Here is a 23981-nt window from a genome sequence, read left to right on the forward strand (position 1 = left end):
TTAGGAGATGAGAAGTTTAAAGAAAGGAAGAGTGTGTGCCTGCCTCTACATCCCAGCATATCCATACATAAATACACTGGAAACTGGGCTCCAAAGCCTGCCATAGTAAGCAAATCAAGAAACAAGTCACTTACCACTGTCAGAGGAATCTTCTTTCTTAGAGCGCATCTTTCTTTTTCTTCCACGTTTACTCTTCTTCGTTTCTCCTCCATTTTCCCCCTCTACACCATCTGGGCCAGCACAATTATCAGCATGTCTTGCCATGGTATTCTAACAAAAAGAACAAAATCCTCTTTCACACCACTAAAAAAGCTAAGATCAGACTGGAAGTTATTTACTTTAATAAAATCCATATTAAGCCTAAAAATTCTAGTATCTGCTAAGTGTGTCCTGAACACACTGTCTCTGCTCAGGGGAAATGGATAAGGCTGGGTTCTCTGAGGGGAGGCTCAGCAGCCTGCAGACAGAGATGGGGGAGGATCAGACCAGCTCTTAGTTCTGTCAAGATCTAACACAGCCCCCAAGAGAAGACCCAGAACAGGCTACAGCTAGCTAGGGGTGGGGTGGGGTGCAGGTTTCAATCCACCTAATTTTTTTTTTTTTTTGAGATGGAGCGTCGCTCTTTCACCCAGGATGGAGTGCAGTGGCACGATCTCGGCTCACTGCAAGCTCTGCCTCCCGGGTATACGCCATCCTCCTGCCTCAGCCTCCCGAGTAGCTGGGAGTACAGGGGCCCACCACCGCACCCGGTTAATTTATTGTATTTTTTTTTTTTTTTTTTTTTTTTGAGACGGAGTCTCGCTGTCACCCAGGCTGGAGTGCAGTGGCGCGATCTCGGCTCACTGCAGGCTCCGCCCCCCAGGGTTCACACCATTCTCCTGCCTCAGCCTCCTGAGTAGCTGGGACTACAGGCGCCCGCCACCTCGCCCGGCTAATTTTTTTGTATTTTTAGTAGAGACGGGGTTTCACTGTGTTAGCCAGGATGGTTTCGATCTCCTGACCTTGTGATCCACCCGCTTCGGCCTCCCAAAGTGCTGGGATTACAGGCTTGAGCCACCGCACCCAGCCAATTTATTGTATTTTTAGTAGAGACGGTGTTTCACCATGTTAGCCAGGATGGTCTCGATCTCCTGACCTTGTGATCCACCCACCTTGGCCTCCCAAAGTGCTGGGATTACAGGCGTGAGCCACCGCACCCGACCAGGAAATTTCTTTGTGCAATCAATCTATTCAAAGATACTGTGTTCCCCATCAGTGGAAGGGTTCACACATGGATAGAAACATCAAGATGGGGATGACTAACCCTTTCCAAACAATGAGGCATCTCTGTTTATAACCTCAGTGAAAAAAACCACCGTGCTCTGCAGAGGAAGACCAAAAATCCAATATTCAGTATCATAACAGGAAAAGTGAAGTTCTGACCCTTACCCGACGTGTAAATGTTTTCCCACACTTAGAACAGACAAAGGCCGCAGGGACGAAGTTTGGGTCGTGATAGCGCTTGAAGTGCATGTCGAGAAGCTGCTTCTGGCGGAAGGTCTTATCGCAGTGGCTGCAGGCGTAAGGCTTCTCCCCGGTGTGGGTGCGCTTGTGCATGATCATGTGCCTCTCCTGAAACGGCGTAGGGGGAAAGGCCTCAGAGCCTGCTCGTGGGGCTACTGCCCCAGCTGCCACCTGCATGCATGTGGCCAACAGGTATTTCTCACCCAAGCTAGGTCTAGACTCAACACGGCTTGTTGAGATGATAAAGCTATATATTTAGAGACAGGGTTTGGCTCTGTTGCAAAGGCTGGAGAGCAGTGGTGTGATCAGGGCTTACCGCAGCTTCAAAATGGGACCATAGGTATGAGCCACCATGACTGGCTTATTTTATTTTTTTTATTTTTTTGAGACGGAGTCTCGCTCAATCGCCAGGATGGAGTGCAGTGGCGTGATCTTGGCTTGCTGCAACCTCCACCTCCCGGGTTCAAGCAATTCTCCTGCCTCAGCCTCTTCAGTAGCTGTGATTACAGGTGCCTGCTACCACACCCAGCTGACTTTTTTTTTTTTTTGAGAAGGAGTCTCACTCTGTCGCCCAGGCTGGAGTGCAGTGGCGTGATCTCGGCTCACTGGGTTCATGCCATTCTCCTGCCTCAGCCTCCGGAGTAGCTGGGACTACAGGCACCCACCACCACACCCAGCTAATTTTTTGTATTTTTAGTAGAGACGGGGTTTCACCGTGTTAGCCAGGATGGTCTTGATCTCCTGACCTTGTGATCCACCTGCCTCGGCCTCCCAAAGTGCTGGGATTACAGGCGCTCGAGCCACTGCACCCGGCCCTAATTTTTTCTTTCTTCTTTTTTTTTTTTTTTTGAGACGGAGTCTCGCTGTGTCACCCAGGCTGGAGTGCAATGGCACGATCTCGGCTCACTGCAAGCTCTGCCTCCTGGGTTCACGCCACTCTCCTGCCTCAGCCTCTCCGAGTAGCTGGGACTACAGGCGCCCGCCACCACGCCCGGCTAATTTTTCGTATTTTTAGTAGAGACAGGGTTTCACCGTGGTCTCGATCTCCTGACCTCGTGATCCGCCTGTCTCGGCCTCCCAAAGTGCTGGGATTACAAGCGTGAGCCACTGCACCCGGCCCCTAATTTTTTCTTTTTGTAGACATGGGGTTTCTCTCTGTTGCCTATCTCGGCCTCCCAAAGTGCTAGGATTACAGGTGTGAGCCACTGCGCCCGGCTTGATAAAGGTATTTTTAGTGTGGTGCAGAACTGCTTCCATAATTGTAGCACAGATAGAGCTGCTTATTCCTGCTGAGCTCATTCTTTGGCTCCCTCCCAAGAGTCATGTCCCCACATGAGATTCTTCTCCTCTCTCAAGTCCTGGACTTACTTTCCAGTTTTCAGAAAGATGTCTGCTTAAGGAAGAGGTAAGCTGTGACTGAATAAAACATCAGCTGGACACTGGGATGATACAATTGACAAGGAGCATGACCTTTGATTTTGGTGACATTCCTCATAATCCACAGTTTGAAAATACTATCTTTAAAAACAGCCACTGTACTAGATACGTAAATGCCCTCTGATAACACCAGACACCGAGAAAGCACCAACAACTTTCAATGAAGGTTCCTACCTGTCTACAAGCATAATCACACTGGTCGCACTTAAAGCGCTTCTCATTCTTGTGTGACTTCTGATGCTGGATGAGGGCATAGCGCTCATGAAACACAGCATCACAGTAACGGCATTTCTTGCCTTGCTCAATATAGGAATGCTGCTTTCGCAAGTGGACACCTGAAAGCACAATAAAAAGCCCAGCGTAATGTGAAAACACAAACAAGCACTTTAACAAGTTACTAATACATTTCTCCTCTTTTTTTTTTTTTTTTTTTTTTGAGACAGAGTCTTGCTCTGTCACCCAGGCTGGAGTGCAGTGGCGCAATCTCAGCTCACTGCAAGCTCCACCTCCCGAGTTCATGCCATTCTCCCGCCTCAGCCTCTTGAGTCGCTGGGACTACAGGCGCCCGCCACCACGCCTGGCTAATTTTTCTTTTTTTTTTGTACTTTTAGTAGAGACAGGGTTTCATCGTGTTAGCCAGGATGGTCTCAATCTCCTGACCTCATGATCTGCCCGCTTCGGCCTCCCAAAATGCTGGAATTATAGGTGTGAGCCACTGCACCCGGCCCATTTCTCCTGATTCTTAAGTATTACTCTGGGTGCTATACAGAAAATGAATGAAAAGGCAGAGTAACAGGTGCAGGGAGAACAATTAAGATTGTTCAAACAGGACAGGTGGGAGAAGATGGTGGCTGGGACAAGGGTGATGACAATGGGTGTGGATGGAAGGGGAAGAACTGATGAGAGATGGAAGCAGCTGAATCAACAGGATTTAGTGACTGTAGAGTGAAGAAGAAAGCAGGTATCAGGCCTGGAAAACCAGGTAGGTGTTGGAGTCATTTATTGAGACAAGAATAGTGGAAGAGGGCTTAAGACCAAGTTGTATGTGTTATTTTTGGGGTCGGGGGGTGGGGGGGCATAGGGAATAGAGAAGTTTTAGACCTTCAGTTTTAGACATGCTGAATTTGAAATGCCAGAGATATCAAAGCAGGGGTGGGACGGCAAGGGATACACAGTTATATAGGGCTAACTCAAAAGAAAGATCTGGAGTAGGAATATAAACGTACAAGTTGTTAGGATTTGAAAGCAGCTATGCTTATCACTGTACCACCAATGCCACAAAGAGTTGTTAGAATTTGAACCCATGGGAGCTGGTAAGATCACCAAGGCAAAAAGTAGAATTAAAATAAAAAGGATGGGTCATGCTTTAAGAAGTCTAAGAGTTGGCAGGCACAGTGGCTCACGCCTGTAATCCCAGCACTTTGGGAGGCCGAGGCAGGTGGATCACCTGAGGTGAGGAGTTCAAGACCAGCCTGGCCAACATGGCAAAACTGTCTCTACTAAAAAAAATACAAAAATTAGCTGGGCATGGTGGTGTATGCCTGTAAACCCATAATCCCAGCTACTCGGGAGGCTGAGGCAAGAGAATGGCTTGAACCTGGGAGGCAGAGGTGGCAGTGAGCCAAGATTGTGCCACTGCACTGCACTCTAGCCTGGGCGACAAAGACTCCCTCTCAAAAAGAATCCCAGCACTTTGGGAGGCAAAGGTGGGTGGATCACCTGAGGTCAGGAGTTTGAGACCTGGCCTGGCCAACATATAGTGAAACCCCATCTCTACTAAAAAATACAAAAATTAGCTAGGCATGGTGGCGTACACCTGTGGTCCCAGCTACTCAGGAAAATGAGGAAGGACAATCATTTAAACAGGGAAGCGATGGTTGCAGTGAGCCGAGATCGTGCCACTCTACTCCAGCCCGGGTGACAGAGTGAAACTCCGTCTCTCACACAAAGCACACACGCACACATACACACAAAGAAGTCTAAGAGTTGGGCCAGGCATGGTGGCTCATACCTGTAATCCTAGCATATTGGGAGGCTGAGGTGGGTGGATTGCTCGAGTCCAGGAGTACGAGACCAGCCTGGGCAACATAGTGAAACCCTGTCTCTACCATAAGCTAAAAAAAAAAAAAAAAAAAAAATAGCTGGTCATCATGGCATGTGCCTGTGGTCCCAGCTACCAGGGAGGCTGAGGTGGGAGGATTCCTCGAGCCTGGTCGAGACTGCAGTGAGCCAAGACTGAGCCACCGAACTCCAGCCTGGGCAACAGAGCAAGACAGTCTCCAATAAAAAAAAAAAAAAAAAAAAAAAAAATCTTGGAGTTAAGGCCAGTGAGAGAAAAAAAGGTTAAAATACGTGAAAGTTGAAAGGAGTAAGAGGAAGAAGAAAACCAACAGGATTTAGTGTCACAGAGGCCAAGGGAAGAAAGTGTTTCAAAGGAAGAGGGTACTGTCAATGATGAAGAACACTGCTAACAGATCAAGTCAGCTCTTAGGAAGAAGAGTGGAAAGGAGTCTTCACTACATTCAGAGTGTGGGGTCATTCATGACCCTAAGCAAGAGTCATTATACCAGAGTGATGGGAAATAAGCCAGGCAAGGGGGAAAGATGAGGGAGAGAAGACTGTGAGGGATGTAACTCTTCATAAAGGCTGGCTGGGAAGGAGAGAAGAATTAAACCTAGAGGATGAAGACTTTTACATATATATATAATTTTTTTTTTTTTGAGACAGTGTCTCACTCCCTTGCCCAGGCTGGAGTGCCGTGGCGCGATCTCGGCTCACTGCAACCTCCCCCTCCCGGGTTGAAGCGATTCTCCTGCCTCAGTCTCCCAAGTATCTGGGACTACAGGTGCGTGCCACCATACCCGGCTAATTTTTTGTATTTTTAGTAGAGATGGGGCTTCACTGTGTTAGCCAGGATGGTCTTCATCTCCTGACCTTGTGATCCACCCACCTCAGCCTCCCAAAGTGCTGGGATTAGAGGCATCAGCCACCGCGCCTGGCCATATTTTTATTTATTTTAAGAGATGGGGTCTTGCTATATCACATAGGTTGGTCTAGAACTCCTGGCCCATCCTCCTGAATAGCTGAAACTACAGGTGTGAGCCACTGTGCCTGGCTAAGATTCTTTTTTTTTTGAGATAGGGTCTCTCTGTCACCCAAGCTGGAGTGCAGTGGCACGATCTTGGCTCATTGCAACCTCTACCTCCTAAGCTCAAGTGATCCTCCCACCACAGCCTCCTGAGTAGCTGGAACCACAGCTGCACCTCACCACAACCGTTTTGTATTTTTGGTAGAGATGGAGTTTTGCCATGTTGCCCAGGCTGGTCCGGAACTCCTAAGCTCAAATGATCTGCCTACCTCGGCCTCCTAAAGTGCTGGGATTACAGGCGTAAGCCACTGCGCCTGGCCCTTTGTCTACTTTTTAAGTAGGAAGACAAGTCATTTACTGAGACCAAGAAGGGAGAGAAAAAAGAAGGAAAATTAGAGGTTATAAGAAAGTAGGAGTAGGGGATCTGGTGCAGTAGCTCACGCCTGTAATCCCAACACTTTGGGAGGCCAGTGAGGGAAGATCACTTGAGGTCAGGAGTTCGAGAGCAGCCTGGCCAACATGGTGAAACCCTGTCTCTACTAAAAATACAAAAATCAGCCATGGTGGCAGGCACGTGTAGTCTCAGCCACTTGGGAGGCTGAGGCAGGAGAACAGCTTGAACCCAGTAGGCGGAGGTTGCAGTGAACAGAGATCAGGCCACTGCACTCCAGCCTGGGTGACGAGCGCAAAACTTTGTCACAAAAAAAAGTGAGGGCTGGGCGCAGTGGCTCATGTCTGTAATCTCAGCACTTTGGGAGGCCGAGGTAGGCAGGTTCACCTGAGGTCAGAAGTTCAAGACCAGCCTGGCCAACATGGTGAAACCCCATCTCTACTAAAAAATACAAAAAAAAAAAAAAAATTTAGCTGGGCATGGTGGTATGCGCCCATAATCCCAGCTACTCAGGAGGCTGAGGCAGGAGAATCACTTGAACCTGGGAGGCGGAGGTTGCAGTGAGCTGAGTTCACACCATTGTACTCCAGCCTGGGTGACAAGAGGAAAACGGAACTCCATCTCAAAAAAAAAAAAAAAGTAAGAGTAGGGTGCCCAACTCTATATAACAAGCACCAAACACTGTGGAATGAATTCGCTCACTCATAAAGAACTGGAGCACACTTGGCCGGGCGCGGTGGCTCACGCTTGTAATCCCAGCACTTTGGGAGGCCAAGGCGGGCGGATCACGAGGTCAGGAGATCGAGACCACAGTGAAACCCCGTCTCTACTAAACAATACAAAAAAAAAAAATTAGCCGGGCGCGGTGGCGGGCGCCTGCAGTCCCAGCTACTCGGAGAGGCTGAGGCAGGAGAATGGCGTGAACCCGGGAGGCGGAGCTTGCAGTGAGCCGAGATTGCGCCACTGCACTCCAGCCTGGGCGACAGAGCGAGACTCCGTCTCAAAAAAAAAAAAAAAAAAAAAAAAAAGAACTGGAGCACACCTAACAAGAACAAACAGCTGGAATAGCTAGGAGCAGTGAGGGCCCAGCTACATTTGAGATCATGAATTTATATATTTACGATACTACAAGTTGTATCAGCTGAGGTGATATCCCACCAAACTTAAAGAGAGCTAATTATTGGGAGTAGATATAAGGTAAGGGAGAGGATGGCTCTCACTTTTTACTCGCTACTTTTTTTTTTTTTTTGAGATGGAGTCTCGCTCTGTCACCTAGGCTGGAGTGCGGTGGCGTGATCTCTGCTCACTGCAAGCTCCACCTCCCAGGTTCAGGCCATTCTCCTGCCTCAGTCTCCCGAGTAGCTGGGACTACAGGTGCCCACTACCATGCCCGGCTAATTTTTTGTATTTTTAGTAGAGACGGGGTTTCACCATGTTAGCCAGGATGGTCTCGATCTCCTGACCTCGTGATCCACCTGCCTTGGCCTCCCAAAGTGCTGAGATTACAGGTGTTGAGCCGCCGCGCCTGGCCTAAATATAATTAATAAACTCCGGCTGTATGTAAACTCTAGTTTAACTATGCACAGAAATACAGTTACCACTAAACCAATAAAACAGTCCCATTACCTAGAGAAAGTACAGATGTTCTCAAAAAAATACAATAGAATGACCTGAGTTTGAATCACACTATGTTACTTTCCTATTTGGGGAAGGAAGGCTACTAATTAAAGGTGTACTCTGTCTCCTCCCATCACAGCTCCCCTTAATTTATAGATGAGTTTTATTCAGGACAGAATCTTGTGGGCTGACTACAGTATGAAAAGGAAGAAAGAGAAAAAAAAAAAAGGCAGCTAAGAAATGGCTTTTACTAAGTGACAGACCATTCCTATACATAAAATGTTATGAGAGTCAGAAGGTGCAGTTATTTATGATCCCCATATTTTGAAATATAAATTCTTCAAAATATTTTTTTCACTTCTCACTAGTTAATCTACTTACCCAAATCACTTTTTCGGGCTATGACTGTGTCACAGTGGGGACAGTGAAATTTGGCCACATTTTCTGTGTGCTTCTGTAAAATGTGCATCTTCATGGTACCACTTTGGGTAAACCGAGCATGACAAATATAACATTCATAAGGCTTTTCCCCTTTAAAGAAAATACAGAATGAACACATAAATGAAATGAATAAATACTGTAATTTAATTGGAGGGTAACTCAGGTGGCAGATATGCTACATCACAGAGAATCTACAGGTCTTCGGAAGGCTGAGGCTCAGTCCCAGTTCCCAGATCTTGTCTATCTTCAGATATGGCCAAGTCCTAAACTGCTGCTGGCCACCTCTGCTCTGCCCAGCTCTGCTCTAGAATCCTCCACATTACAGCAATGCTTACCTTTGGGGGAGACTGAATGGAGAACCCACAAGTTTTTCTTTTTAGGAAAAGACAACATCCAGGAAAACTGACTAAGGTGGGTTAGGAAATCTACCCAGACTTTTAAAATTAAAATCTGTCCATTTTAACTTAATTTCTCCCTTAAAATTTTTCTTGTAGGCAGATTCGAGTTGAACAAAACAAAAGGTACTATTTTCTAATGTATTTTCCGAACAACGAATTCAGAGGATATGCCGGAGAAGCATTAATCAATTCCATACTATTTTCAAGCCAGTCTTCCATTCACATAAACAATGTGGGCACACAGTGGTCCACAGGGTCCCATGGGATTCACTGAAAAGAAGCTCATTAATACAGTAAGGAGTGGAGAAGTCCTACCTGAATGGGTTCTCATGTGCCTTTTCAGCTTGTATGTGTCCCTGCTGGCATAACTGCACAAACTGCACTGAAACGGACGCTCTCCAGTATGAGAGCGAATGTGACGTTTTAATTTGCTGACCTGAAATACGAAAACAACCGAACTTTAACTTCTGTTAACATAGACTATAACATGAGCACTGTAGGTTAGGCCCAAAAGCTTAGTTTTGGGGCACTGAAGTTCAGAATACAGAAGTCTAAAAGATAACCTTCTTTCCTCTTCATTATTTGTAAACTTTGCTTCTCGAATCCATATTATTATCTAAGAGAAGTGGGTAAATGAATACGGGTGTAGATGAGCCAAGATTGGTCATTACTTGGGAGGCTGAGGTGGGCAGATCATCTGAGGTCAGGAGTTCAAGACCAGCCTGGCCAACATGGTGAGACCCTGTATCTACTAACAATACAAAAATTAGCCAGGCATGGTGGCACATGCCTGTAATCCCAGCTACTCGGAAGGCTGAGACTGGAGAATCTCTTGAACCCAGGAGGTGGAGGTTGCAGTGACCCGAGATCGTACCACTGCACTCCAACCTGGATGACAAGAGCGAAACTCTGTCTCAAAAAAAAAAAAAAAAGACTGCGCATTACTAGTAACTGTTTAAGCTGGGTGGCAAGCACATGAGGATGTATTACAATCTTTACTTCTACATGTTTGAAATTTTCCATAATAGTTTAAAAATAATCTATGCCTATTTACAGATCAGTTTGTTCCAAATCCTGTGTTACTGAGTACGTATTTTAATTCCACTCATCCTCTTTTCCTATCATTAGCGTTTCCTAGACAGGCCAGGCTCGAAGGGCCTCTCATCCATCATCCTCACCATTACCCATCCTTTAGTCCCCTGCAGGATACCTTATACTAAAACAGTGACTTTCAAACTTGATTCTACGAAGTGCTTTGAGGGCAGGTCACGGTGGCTTACACCTGTAATCCCAGCACTTTGGCAGGCCAAGGAATGCGATCGCTTGAGGTCAGGAGTTTGAGACCAGCCTGGGCAACATGACAAAACCTTGTCTCTACAAAAAATACAAAAATTAGATGGGTGTGGTGGCACATGCCTGTAGTCCCAGTTACATGAGGAGCAGCTGAAGTGGGAGGATCACCTGAGCTCAGGAGTTTAAGCCTACAGTGAGCCACGATCATGGCACTGCAGTCCAGCCTGGGCGACAGAGTGAGAGACCCTGTCCCCCACGCACCCCCTGCTCCAAAAAGTGCTTTGAACATTCACTAATGTTTCAATGTTTTGAAAAATTTAAAAAGTATCCTAATTTTAAGGAAACAAACAAAAAACAAAAAACACTGCACTCATGTAAGTGTTGTTGGTTTTGTTTTGTTTTTGGGATGAAATCTCGCTCTGTTGCCCAGGCTGGAGTACACTGTCACGCTTGTGGGTCACTGCAACCTCCGCCTCCCAGGGTCAAGCAATTCTCCTGCCTTGGCCTCCCGAGTAGCTGAGACCACAGGCGCACACCACCAGGCCTGGCCAACTTTTGTATTTTTAGTAGAGACGGGGGTTTCACCACGTTGGCCTGGCTAGTCTCAAACTCTTGATCTCAGATGACCAACCTGCCTCGGCTTCCCAAAGTGCTGGGATTACAGGCATGAGCTACCGTGCCCGGCCCCACTCGTGTTACACACCAAGTTTTCACACACATAAGTCGATAACTATCCTAACAGCATTACTAATTCTTTTCCTTCAAGATTTCCCTATTTAACCTGTTAACTTCAATATGTACCAGAACCTACTCTGTTCCAATGAGCTATCTATTCCTACTGCAATATCACACTGGCTTCATTTACTATAGTTTTACAAAATCCAATGGCACAAGCCCCTCATTCTATTTTCAAATTTTTCTTAGCCATTCACATTTATTCTTCCAGTTGAAAGTTAGAATCAACTTGTAATGTTTCTTCATTTATTCAGGTCCTTTGGAAAAGTTTCTGAGATTTTCTTCATGTACATTTCATAGATATTTTTTGTTGTTCAGTTTATCCCTAAGTTATTTTATTGCTATTAGAATCCATTTCATACCTTCCTATCACTACTAAAGTTACTGATTTCTGTATGCTTATCTTATATCTGGCCAGTGAACTGAACTCTTATCGCTCTAAGTTTTTGTTCTGATACTCTTAGATTTTCTCTGTAAGCAAATCTCTTTGCAAGAAATAACAGTTTTATCTTTCCATTAATAATTCATTTCTTGCTTTATTCGATTAGCTAGGATTTCCAGTACAACGTTGAAACAATAACATTAAGAATGAATAACTTGTCACATTCCAGATTTTAATGGAAATACTTTCAATGTTTCAGAATTAATTAGGATGAGTTTATTATACATTTCTGGTATATATGCTTTTTTAAATTTTTTTGAGGGGAAGTCTCACTCATCACCCAGGCTGGAGTACAGTGGCGCGATCTTGCCTCAATGCAACCTACACCTCCCAGGTTCAAGTGATTCTCCTGCCTCAGCCTGCTGAGTCGCTGAGACTACAGGTGCGTGCCACCACGCCCAGCTAATTTTTGTATTTTTAGTACAGACGGGGTTTCACCATGTTGGCCATGCTGGTTAACTCCTGACCTCAGGTGATCTGCCCACCTCAACCTCCCAAAGTACTGGGAGTACAGGCGTGAGCCACCATGCCCAGTCTAAACACATTATATATTAAAGAAGTTTTCTCCTATACTTAACTTGCTAGGACATTAAACAGTAATTAATGATTACTGAATTTTAGCCCCCGTCCCATCTACAGAAATAATATGGTTTTTCTTCAATCCTTCAATGTAATATACATCAGTAATTTCTCAATGATAAACAATCTTTGTGTTTCAGATATATTCAATATCACTTATTTTTTAGAACGTATTACTAAATTAGGTTGGCTCATTGGCTAATAATTTCATTTAGAATTTTTGCTTCTCTCTGAGGATAAGTTTGCTTTTCGGTAGTTTTCTGACCCAGTTTTGGTAACAGTGTAGCTTCAAATAATAAAATTGATAAACCTACCATTTTAAAATGTTCTGGGTACAGTTTTTTCTTCAAAGTTTGACAGAATTTGCCTGTACTAACACGTGAAACTGGTACTCTTTTTTAAGACGGAGTTTTGCTCTTGTTGCCCAGGCTGGAGTGCAATGGCACGATCTCGGCTCACTGCAACCTCTGCCTCCCAGGTTCAAGCGATTCTCCTGCCTCAGCCTTCCAAGTAGCTGGAATTACAGGCATGCACCAGCACGCCCAGCTAATATTTATTTATTTATTATTATTTTTTGAGATGGAGGGAGTCTCGCTCTGTCGCCCAGGCTGGAGTGCAGTGGCATGATCTCAGCTCACTGCAAGCTCCGCCTCTGGTGTTCACGCCATTCTCCTGCCTCAGCCTGTCTCCCAAGTAGTTGGGACTACAGGCGCCCGCCACCACACCCAGCTAATTTTTTGTATTTTTAGTAGAGACGGGGTTTCACCATGTTAGCCAGGATAGTCTCGATCTCCTGACCTCGTGATCCACCCACCTCAGCCTCCCAAAGTCCTGGGATTACAGGCTGTGAGCCATCGCGCCCGTCCTAAATTTTTTATTTTTTAGTAGAGATGGAGTTTCTCCACGCTGGTCAGGCTGGTCTCCAACTCCCGACCTCAGGTGATCCGTCCACCTCGGCCTCCCAAAGTGCTGGGATTATAGGCATGAGTCACTGCACCCAGCCAGACACTTGACTCTTTTTAACAGGTAAATCTTTCACACCCATCATAAGTTTTTGGGGGAGCGGTGTTGTGTGGGAGTGTTAATAATTTACTAACATTCTTCTACCTCATCTTAAGTCCATTTGGGTAGTTATAGCTTTGTACTGAAATAAATCATGGTCTGCCTAAGAGAGATACCAACAAAAAGCTGAACACTCACTTCTACACTGGCGTAATCGCACATGGAACACTTGAATGGCTTCTCGTGGGTGTGTTTGTAACGACGATGCCGAACCAATTCTCCACTGGTCACAAAGGCCATGTCGCAGTCTGGGCACTTGTGAGGACGAGTACCTAGAGAAAGGATGGAGTAACAGGAAGAGCAAGATCAAGGGCACAGTTAATGACAGAGTTCAATGTGTGGCACAGAACTGCTATGAGACTGGACCCTATTCATCCCATCAACTGCAGTAGCGTGAAAGCAGATCCGGAAGTCAGCTCCGAAAACTATGGGAGGGCCTGGATCAATTTATAATACTAACACCAGGATATTATAACACACACCAAATTAGTTTCCCTTAATTACCCATCTGAATCTGCTGCCTTTGAATACAATAAAAACCTTCTTATTCCTATTTTGTGAATATCCTGGTCATTATGGATTAAAAGTTAATAGAGACCGGGCTTGGTGGCTCATGCCTCTAATCCCAGAACTCTGGGAGGCTAAGAGTTTGAGACCAGCCTGGGCAACACAGCAAGATCCCGTCTCTCAAATCTCACTGTATTATGCCTATAAATACAGGGCCATTGGGCTGTCCATATTCTGAAACTTTCTTTTAAAAACACAAACATATAACTTGTTTTCCATATATATCTGTCTTGATAAGGAATTTCAGAGGCTTATCACAGGCTTTACATAGTATTCCCTTTTATGTGATTTAAACAAATGATTTTCAAACATCCATGTCTAATATGCTGTGATCATTCTGAATGTCAGTTCATCCAATATAAAACATTTATGAATAATATACTCTCTACATTTCTTGTCTTTCACTGAAGGAATCTTAGAGACAAAACTGAGAGCACAATGCAGTGCTAGTTTCACAGACTAGTGACCATCTATAATTGTGGGCAGCAGGTATGGGGTGACAGCAAGGTAATACCAAACACTAAAACCAAAGGAAGGCTGCCTTTGAGAATACAATTAGGAAGAGCCACAATGTAATGAACAGAACCAGCCATCTGCACAAATGATTCTCTTTGAGAATGAAGAGAATGCTGGAGAATGAAGAGAATACTAGAGTATAATAAAAACTAAGCAATTCCAAGGAATGTTCATTTGTTCATTCAATTTGATTCTTTAGAACCACTATGGATCTAACAGTAAAGCACAGAGTTCTTCCTGTGAAAAGTGTATAGTCTGGTGGTACGGATAAGAAGTAAAACAATTAACAAGAGAAGAAAAGTGGCATCCAATTTTCTTTTCGTTTTTTGTTTTTGAGCCAGGGTCTTCCTCTGTTGCCCAGTGGGAGTGCAGTGATAGGATCAAGGCTCACTGCAGCCTTGACTTCCCAGGCTCAAGCAATCCTCCTACTTCAGCCTCTCCAGTAGCTGAGACTACAGTCTTGCACCACCATGTCTGGTTAATTTTTCTATTTTGTAGAGATGGAGTCTTGCCATGTTGCCCAGGCTTGTCTCAAACTCCTGGGCTCAAGCAATCCTCCAGCCTTGGCCTCACAAAGTCCTGAGATTACAGGTGTGAGCCACCATGCCTGGTCTTCTTTTAGAACAAAGTAAGCTAAAAAATAAATGCTCGTGTTTACCTAGTACTATCCAGGAGAGAAAGAGGCCTGCATAAGCATGGCAATTAGCAAAGAAGTGGATACTGCTGTGGGGCAGGGATTTCCATTAGGCTGCGCCACATGACCACCTACATCCCTTCACTCAAGGCCCATCCTTTTTTTTTTTTTTTTTTTTTTTTGAGACGGAGTCTCTTGCTCTGTCACCCAGGTTGTAGTGCAGTAGCATGATTTTGGCTCACTGCAACCTCTACCTTCCAGGTGGAAGCAATTCTCTTGCCTCAGCCTCCTGAGCAGCTGGGACTACAGGTACATGCCACCACACCTGGCTAACTTTTTTTTTTTTTTTTTGTATTTTTAGTAGAGATGGGGTTTCACCATGTTGGCCAGGATGGTCTCGATCTCCTGCCCTCGTGATCCGCCCGCTTCAGCCTCCCAAAGTGCTGGGATTACAGGCGTGGGCCACCATGGCTGGCTTCTTTTTGAGACCGAGTTTTGCTCGTTGCCCAGGCTGGAGTGCAATGGCATGATCTCAGCTCACTGCAACCTCCGCCTCCTGGGTTCAAGCGATTCTCCTGTCTCAGCCTCCCGAGTAGTTGGGATTATAGGCATGTGCCACCACACCCGGCTAATTTTGTATTTTTAGTAGAGACAGGGTTTCCCCATGTTGGTCAGGCTGGTCTTGAACTCTTGACCTCAGGTGATCCACCCGCATCGGCCTCCCAAAGTGCTGGGATTACAGGTGTAAGCCACCACACGCGACCACCTGGCTAATTTTTCTATTTTTAGTGGAGATGAGGTTTCATCATGTTGGCCAGACTGGTCTCAAACCCCTGACCTCAAGTGATCCACCCGCCTCAGCCTCCCTAGGTGCGGGGATTACAGCAGGTGTGAGCCACCATGTGCCCAGCCATCAAGGCTCATCCTCGCCAAGTTAGCTTTCAATTGCTACAGCATCTTTTTTTTTTTTTTTTGAGACGGAGTCTCGCTCTGTCGCCCGGGCTGAAGTGCAATGGTGCGACCTCCACTCTGCAATTTCTGCTTCCTGGATTTAAGCAACTCTCCTGCCTCAGCCTTCCGAGTAGCTGGGACTACAGGCATGCATCACCACACCCGGCTAATTTCTATATTTTTAGTAGAAATGGGGTTCCGTCATGTTGGCCAGGCTGGTCTTGAACTCCTGACCTCAGGTGATCCACCCACCTCGGCCTCCCAAAGTGCTGGGATTACAGGCAACAGCTACGGCGCCCGGCTGCTACAGCATCGTAACAGAGGCAAAGGCGCCCCCTAGAATGCAATGCAACTGCATCTGGAACATGAAAAGGTATACTCCTCACCATAAACTGATACTCTTGGTGTATGCATCTGCTCTTGTGGGTTTTGTTGGTATGAATCAGTCCTGCCAAATCTGCTGAGTAACCAGATAGACTGTACCTCTTACTTTCAAAGCTGAAGACCAGATAGAGAAGCCCACATCAAGGCACACCCATCTTGGGAAGTCCTGTCACGGGGCCATTTATTTATTCATTCATTCATTCATTCATTCATTTATTTATTTTGGTGAGACAGAGTCTTGCTCTGTCACCTAGGTTGGGGTACACTGGCACAATCTTGGCTCACTGCAACCTCTGTCTCCCGCATTCAAGTGATTCTCCTGCTTCAGCCACCCAAGTAGCTGGGTTTACAGGCGTGTGCCACTACACCCGGCTGATTTTTTGTATTTTTAGTACAGAGGCGGTTTTGCCATGTTGGCCAGGCTGGTCTAGAACTCCTGGCCTCAAGTGATCTACCCCTTATCGGATTTCCAAAGTGCTGGGATTACCCAGTCACTTTTATTTAGTCATATGCCCCATCCTAGTGTCTTCGAAGTACCAAATAAAACATATTATCAAGTGTCTGAGTAGAAATTAGGGAGATGTTTAAAAGTAACTAAGTCACATTAGTGAAGAATGTGCCCATGTGCAGCATACTGTTTATGATTAACACCTACTTGATCATGGTCAGCTGACAACCAGCACAACAAATCTAAAACAAGAGTTGTCATTAGAAATTTTTAAAAGCCTAAAAAACAAAAACAAGAGTTGTCATATGAAATGAAGTACAGAATATGGATAGAAGAAAGTTATTCTGCATGAAAAACCATGTGAGAAGACTTGCAACCAAGTTCCTACACTGGGATAACAAACAGCCCAGGAGAGCTTAAAGAGAAGTTTAGTGCACACAGTCCCTCTACTTTAGAGACCTCATGGAACCTGGCCACAGCCAACATGAAGCTAATATCAGAATATCTGAGCACTAAAGTAAGTAGGGTGCTCAAATAAATGTTTGAATTATCAGAATGGTGTCTTAACTTTTCCATTCTGAAATTATGAATTACTTACCTTCCTTGACGTGAAACAACCAGAAACAAAAAACGTTAAGGTTTGTTTGTGAGATGGAGTCTCACTGTCGCCCAGGCTGCAGTGCAGTAGCACTATCTCAGCTCACTGCAACGTCTGCCTCCCAGGTTTCAAGCGATTCTCCTGCCTGAGCCTCCTGAGTAGCTGGGATTACGGGCACCCGCCACCATACCTGGCTAATTTATGTATTTCTAGTAGAGATGGATGAGGTTTCATCATGTTGGCCAGGATGGTCTCCAACTTCTAATCTCAAGTGATCTGCCCACCTCAGCCTTCCAAAGTGCTAGGATTACAGGCGTGAGTCAGTGTGCCCGGCCACTTTTTAAAAAAATAAACGTAGGATTTCACTTCTATTTCTTTTCTTTTTTTTTTTTTTAGACGGAGACTTGCACTGTTGCCCAGGCTGGAGTGCAGTGGCGGGATCTCGGCTCACTGCAAGCTCCACCTCCCAGGTTCATGCCATTCTCCTGCCTCAGCCTCCCGAGCAGCTGCAACTACAGGCACCCGCCACCACAGCCAGCTAATTTTTTGTATTTTTAGTAGAGACAGGGTTTCACTGGGATTTCACTTCTATTTCTAATGTTCTTCCTCATAGTACCAGGCATCTATTGCCTGAGACTTCTTTTTTTTAAGAGAGAGGGTGTTGTTATTTTTCATTAAATTTTCTTTACATTTGTCTATAATAACTAAGTCCAAGTGCTTACAATAAAATCATGATTACAAAAAGGGCACCATAAGAAATAATAAAAACTTCCTTTAAATTCCCGCTGGAGTCAGCTTGAATGAATACTTAAAAAGCCAAATCTGAGCATTTGCTGTTGTAGCCCCCAACACTCTTATCCAGCACCTGTGTGTGTGTTAAGGTGATTCCTCAGGAGGGTGACTGTTCTGAATGCCCTGCCACAGAGATGGCACTTGTGTGGTCTCTCATCAGTGTGGCTTTTCATGTGACGATCCAAATTTGAACGCCGTGGACACGTGTAACTGCAAAGCTCACACTGGAATGTCTTCTTTACACCTATGTGCGAAATAAAACACTTACTTGCTGCAGAGTTTCAAAGTGTTAAGATTAATCCTAATCTTAAATTTCTACAAATATATTTGATTAGCTTTTAATAACAAAACCCAATATAAGTCATAATTATCTCATGTCACTAATACATTTCCTTCTTCTTTGGGATTAAAAAAAGAGCATTCAACCTGAAAAAACTTATTTTAGACTGGTTTTAAAGAACGGTACCCACATAATGACCTTTTACAAATACGGTTAATATAAAACAACTTGCATATGCACTGTGTTGTATGCTTATCCCAAAATGGTTTTATGAAACCACTATGGATAAACTCGTTTTACCTTTCTTTTTAATTTTTGTTGGCTTTGGAGGCTTCATATTACCAACCACTTTCTCTGCATTAACCTCTGATAGCAGACCCTCCTGCTGTTCTTCCTCAAAATCGTAGACAGACACATCTACATCTTTGCCCTCCTCTGTATAACGCAGTTTGCTCTTTTTGGTTTTCTTTGTTTTTTTGGCTGGTGGCTGATAGTCTGGGTCTTTTTGCCAACTAGGATCTTCCTGGGGTGGAAGTTCCCCTTGTTCTAGTGTCTCCACCTCTCCATTGGCCCCCACTTTAACCACCTGAAACCCTTCAGGCAAAGGTAGGGTGTGGCATATCATGGGTTCACTTTCCGCAAGGCCCTCTTTAGACACTTCATTTTCATAAGCCCCCTGAAGTTCTTCTACTGAAGTGGTAGCAACAGGTACAGTCACAGGAACAGGTACTTGAACAAGCTGAAGCTCTCCTATGTTTATGGGTTGTTCCTCCATATTTACAACCTGTAAAGTTATAATCTGGGTATCGTCCACAGCAGCCTCTGCTTCTGGAGCCACTGTGCCCTCCATTACTTCAGTCTTCATCTGAAGAAGGGTGGGGTCCAGCTGTTCCATCATCACCATCTGTACACTGCTGTTGACATCCTGGACCACCTCACCCCCATCCGTCTGGTTCTGGGGTAAGTGGCAGGCATCTTCTTCCTGGCCCCCTTCCCGGCGTCTCTGGTAAGTCTTTCTCTCCTTTCCTTTAATAAAAGTTTCGGACTCCTCCACAATGGCTTCAACTGCATCACCTTCCATTTCCCCTGCCTTTATTAAGGGAGAACACAGATTGTTATTTAAAGCAAAGCATGTCTAAATAAAAACATACATTTTAAAACAAAAAGACCCTTTGGTGAATGACTTAGGCATCAATGGTTGTTAATATTAAAAAAGACACAACAGACATTATGTGCCTCTTGATGAAGGAAACAACCACCACCAGCCGGGCGCGGTGGTTCACGCCTGTAATCCCAGCACTTTGGGAGGCCAAGGTGGGCGGATCACGAGGTCAGGAGATCGAGACCATCCTGGCTAACATGGTGAAGCCCCGTCTCTACTAAAAATACAAAAAAAATTAGCCGGGCATGATGGCGGGCGCCTGTAGTCCCAGCTCTTTGGGAGGCTGAGGCAGAAGAATGGCGTGAACCCAGGAGGCAGAGCTTGCAGTGAGCCAAGATTGCATCACTGCGCTCCAGCCTGGGGGACACAGCGAGACTCCGTCTCAAAAAAGAAAAAAAAGAAAAAGAAAAAACCACTACCTGTAATGCAATCTTGTCAAACAAACCCCAAAACTCTGAAACCAATCAAGTCTCTAGATCCAAGCCAATTAACAGGAAATTGGTGACTCAGGATGTTAAATTATACTACAGGGATTACATCAGTGAAATCCACACTGAGGGAAACACTGCAAGATTATACTCAGGTTCTTCTGCAAACAGGTAACAAGAAGAATACAAGGGAAGATTGGAGGGAGAACCAGTAGATCAGTAGTTCTCAGCCTGGGGTGACTTTGCCTCTAGGAACATTTGGCTAACACGTTTTTGGTTGTCACTACTGGGCTGGGACAACCAAGCAAGACTCCGTCTCAAAAAAAAAAAAAAGAGTCTTAAGAGACAGTAATCAATCACAATGCATGAATCTTCTTTGGATCCTGATTCAAACCAATAAACGGTGAAAAAGATGTGACACAAGACAATTAGAAATTTCAACTGGTATCTGATGATATTAAAGAATTACAAAACTAGGCCGGGCGCGGTGGCTCACGCTTGTAATCCCAGCACTTTGGGAGGCCGAGGCGGGCGGATCACAAGGTCAGGAGATCGAGACCACGGTGAAACCCCGTCTCTACTAAAAAATACAAAAAAAAATTAGCCGGGCGTGGTGGCGGGCGCCTGTAGTCCCAGCTACTCGGAGAGGCTGAGGCAGGAGAATGGCGTGAACCCGGGAGGCAGAGCTTGCAGTGAGCCGAGATTGCACCACTGCACTCCAGCCTGGGTGACAGAGCAAGACTCCGTCTCAAAAAAAAAAAAAAAAAAAAAAAAGAATTACAAAACTAATTTAAATCTTACACATGTAGTGGGGAAGACACTGGTAAAGGATATAAAATTTCAGTTAGTGGAAGAAGAGATCTATTGTACAACATGACTATTACAGTTAATAATAACGTATACCTGAAAATAACTGAGAGCAGATTTTTAACTGTTCTCATCACAGAAAATGACAAGGATGTGAGATGATGCATATATGAATTAGCTTAATTTTCTGCAATTATGGGATCTTGCCATGTTTCCAGACTGGCCTTGAACTCCTGGGCTCAAGCAATCCTCCCACCTAAGCCTCCCAAAGTGCTGGGATTATACGTGTGACCGAGCCACTGTGCCCAGGTCTGCCAATGTTTTGTAAAAAGCTTTATTAAGGTAGCTTTATTAAGCGCGTGATGGCTCACGCCTATAATCCCAGCACTTTGGGAGGCCGAGGTGTGTGGATCACCTGAGGTCGGGAGTTTGAGACCAGCCTGAACAACATGGAGAAACTCCGTCCTAACTAAAAATACAAAATTAGCCAGGTGTGATGGCGCATGCCTGTAATCCTGGCTATTTGGGAGGGTGAGGCAGGAGAATCGCTTGACCCGGGAGGTGGAGGTTGTGGTGAGCCAAGATTGCTCCATTGTACTGCAGCCTGGGCAACAAGAATGAAACTCCGTCTCAAAAAAGAAAAAAAACCCACTAAACACACCTCCAAAATTTCCTTGTATGTTTTGTTTTTGGTGATAATATTTATCATGAGATCCATCCTCAACATAATTCAAAGTGCATAATGCTATACGATTAATACAGGAACTATGTTGTGTAGCAGATCTCTAGAACTTATTCACCTTACATAACTAAAACTTTATACCCACTGAATAGCAATTCCCCATTTTCTCCACCCTGTCAAAGTTTTTTGACCTTGTGTTTTGAAGCCAAACTCAGAACTTACATCCAGACTGCAATGGCCCTGTTTGTAGACACCACACAAAACTGCCCATGTCATACCATCAAGTTGACATTCACCTCTCTCCTGACAATGAGATCATGAATTCCCTGAGAATAAGAACCACATCTAACCAGTGTTTTTTTTGTTTTGTTTTTTTTTTTTTTTTTTTTTTTTTTTTTTGAGACAGAGTCTCGCTCTGTCGCCCAGGCTGGAGTGCAGTGGCACGATCCCCGCTTACTGCAAGCTCTGCCTCCCAAGTTCACGCCATTCTCCTGCTTCAGCCTCCCAAGTAGCTGGGACTACAGGCGCCCACCACCACGCCCAGCTAATTTTTTGTATTTTTAGTGGAGACGGGGGTTTCACCATGTTAGCCAGGATGGTCTTGATCTCCTGACCTCATGATCTGCCTGCCTCGGCCTCCCAAAGTGCTGGGATCACAGGTGTGAGCCACTGTGCCCAGCCGGTTTTTACTATATATTTTTTTTTTAGTTGGAGTCTCGCACTGTCACCCGGGCTGGAGTGCAATGGCGTGATCTTGGCTCACTGCAACCTCTGCCTCCCAGGTTTAAGTGATTGTCCTGCCTCAGCCTCCGGAGTAGTTGGGATTACAGGTGCCCATCACCACACCTGGCTAATTTTCTGTATTTTTAGCAGATACGGGATTTCACTATGTTGGCCAGGCTGGTCTTGAACTTCTGACCTCGTGATCTGTCCGCCTCGGCCTCCCAAAGTGCTGGGATTACAGGTGTGAGCCACCACGCCCAGCCACGGTTTTTACTCTTTAGCACTGTGCCCAAGCTGGTAAGTACTCAATAAATGCTAACCAAATTGAATATGTAATAGAAAACAGAAAACAAATCAGCCAATTCATAGTTTTTGGCTCTTATATCTTGTGAATAGGCCAGGCACGGTAGCTCACGCCTGTAATCCCAGCACTTTGGGAGACCAAGGCTGGTGGATCAGTTGAGGCCAGGAGTTCAAGACCAGCCTGGCTAACATGGCAAAACCCCATCTCTACTAAAAATACAAAAATTAGCCAGGTGTGGCGGTGTGCACCTGTAATCCCAGCTACTTGGGAGGCTGAGGCACGAAAAGAGCTTGAACCCTGGAGGTGGAGGTTGCAGTGAGCTGAGAACATGCCCCCGCACTCCAGCCTGGGCGACAGAGTGAGACTCGGTCTCAAAAACAAAAAACAAAAAACAAAGAAAAATCTTGTGAATGACATTACCTAAACAAGAGTAAAATAAGTAAAATAGGGGCCAGGCGTGGTGGCTCACGCCTGTAATCCCAGCATTTTGGGAGGCCGAGGCGGGCAGATCACTTGAAGTCAGGAGATGGAGACAAGCCTGGCCAACATGGCAAAACCCCGTTTCTATTAAAAATACAAAAATTAGCCAGGTGTGGTGGCACATGCCTGTAATCCCAGCAACTCAGGAGGCCGAGGCAGGAGAATTGCTTGAACCTGGGAGGTGGAGGTTGCAGTGAGCTGAGATCGGGCCACTGTACTCCCTCCAGCCAGGGCAACAGAGTGAGCCTCTGTCTAAAAAAAAAAATTAATAATTAAAATAATAATAATAATTAAAATAAAATAAAACGTATAGCTGGGTGTGGTGGGGTGTGCCTCTAATCCCAGCTATTTGGAAGGCTGAGTGAGGCATGAGAATTGCTTGAAGCCTGGAGGCGGAGATTGCAGTGAGCCAAGTGCCACTACACTCCAGCCTGGAGCCTGGGCAATAAGAGTGAAACTGTGTCTCCAAAAAAAAAAAAAAAAAAAAAACAACAAAAAAAACAACATTCAAGTGTTTTGTATTTTTGGCCAAGAATACAGCTCAAACGAAGCTTTTGTTACTTCTATTAGAGACACTTTTCTCCAATTCTCTGTCTAGGCACCTTAACATTGTATTATATCCACATTAGCAGTCAGAGAAGACTCCTTAAGCCAGGACCACTTGCGAGGCAGCACAAGAACTACAGAGAGAATGACATTACCTAAAGAAGAGTAAAATAGGGGCCGGGCATGGTGGCTCACACCTGTAATCCCAGCATTTTGGGAGGCCTGGTCCTACATTCTAGGAGTTACTGTCTAACATAAAGGACAAAATAGGTAGCACAATGGTTCAAGGTAAAATTACATAGGTTTGGAGAAAGATAGCATAACCAGGTGTGATAGAAAAATGCTTCATAAATGTGGAATTTGAATGGAACCCTGAAACATGAGCAGGACATTTAAAGGCAGAGTTTGACAGTGGAAGGCAGAGGGTGTATTCTGTAGGGGAAAGGTTTGGATTTTTGGGTAGAATAAATACATGTGGGAATTAGTTATGAGTAAGAAAAAGAACTGGCTTAAGGCACAGGACAGAGGAGAGGGTAATAAGGTGAAAGATGTGCTGGTTGCCCCCCATAGTTTGGACGGTCTTGAATAACAAAATATCTCAGACGACTGGCAATGGAAAACCACTTATGCTTTCTGGGCAGAGAAGTAAAGATTCACTCATTTCACAAAGAACAGGACTTAATTTCCTCAAAA

General features: G+C 45.1%; 1 protein-coding gene across 5 annotated transcripts in view; it reads right to left on the bottom strand.

Annotated features, from left to right (window-relative positions):
* Window positions 1-23981, bottom strand: part of CTCF (CCCTC-binding factor) — a 78085-nt gene that overhangs the window by 9821 nt on the left and 44283 nt on the right. For all 5 annotated transcript variants that reach the window (XM_055233425.2, XM_055233426.2, XM_055233423.2 and 2 more), the window contains 8 exons: window positions 18457-19246; window positions 17950-18120; window positions 13125-13258; window positions 9191-9311; window positions 8418-8567; window positions 3115-3275; window positions 1429-1611; window positions 135-270 (listed from right to left, as the gene is read on the bottom strand). In XM_055233425.2, coding sequence (XP_055089400.1) covers window positions 135-270; window positions 1429-1611; window positions 3115-3275; window positions 8418-8567; window positions 9191-9311; window positions 13125-13258; window positions 17950-18120; window positions 18457-19237 — 1837 coding nt within the window. In that variant the 5' untranslated portion in view covers window positions 19238-19246. The remainder of the gene's footprint in view (window positions 1-134; window positions 271-1428; window positions 1612-3114; window positions 3276-8417; window positions 8568-9190; window positions 9312-13124; window positions 13259-17949; window positions 18121-18456; window positions 19247-23981) is intronic.

This window comes from Symphalangus syndactylus, chromosome 11 (assembly GCF_028878055.3).
Source record: "Symphalangus syndactylus isolate Jambi chromosome 11, NHGRI_mSymSyn1-v2.1_pri, whole genome shotgun sequence".
Taxonomy (NCBI): Eukaryota; Metazoa; Chordata; class Mammalia; order Primates; family Hylobatidae; genus Symphalangus; species Symphalangus syndactylus.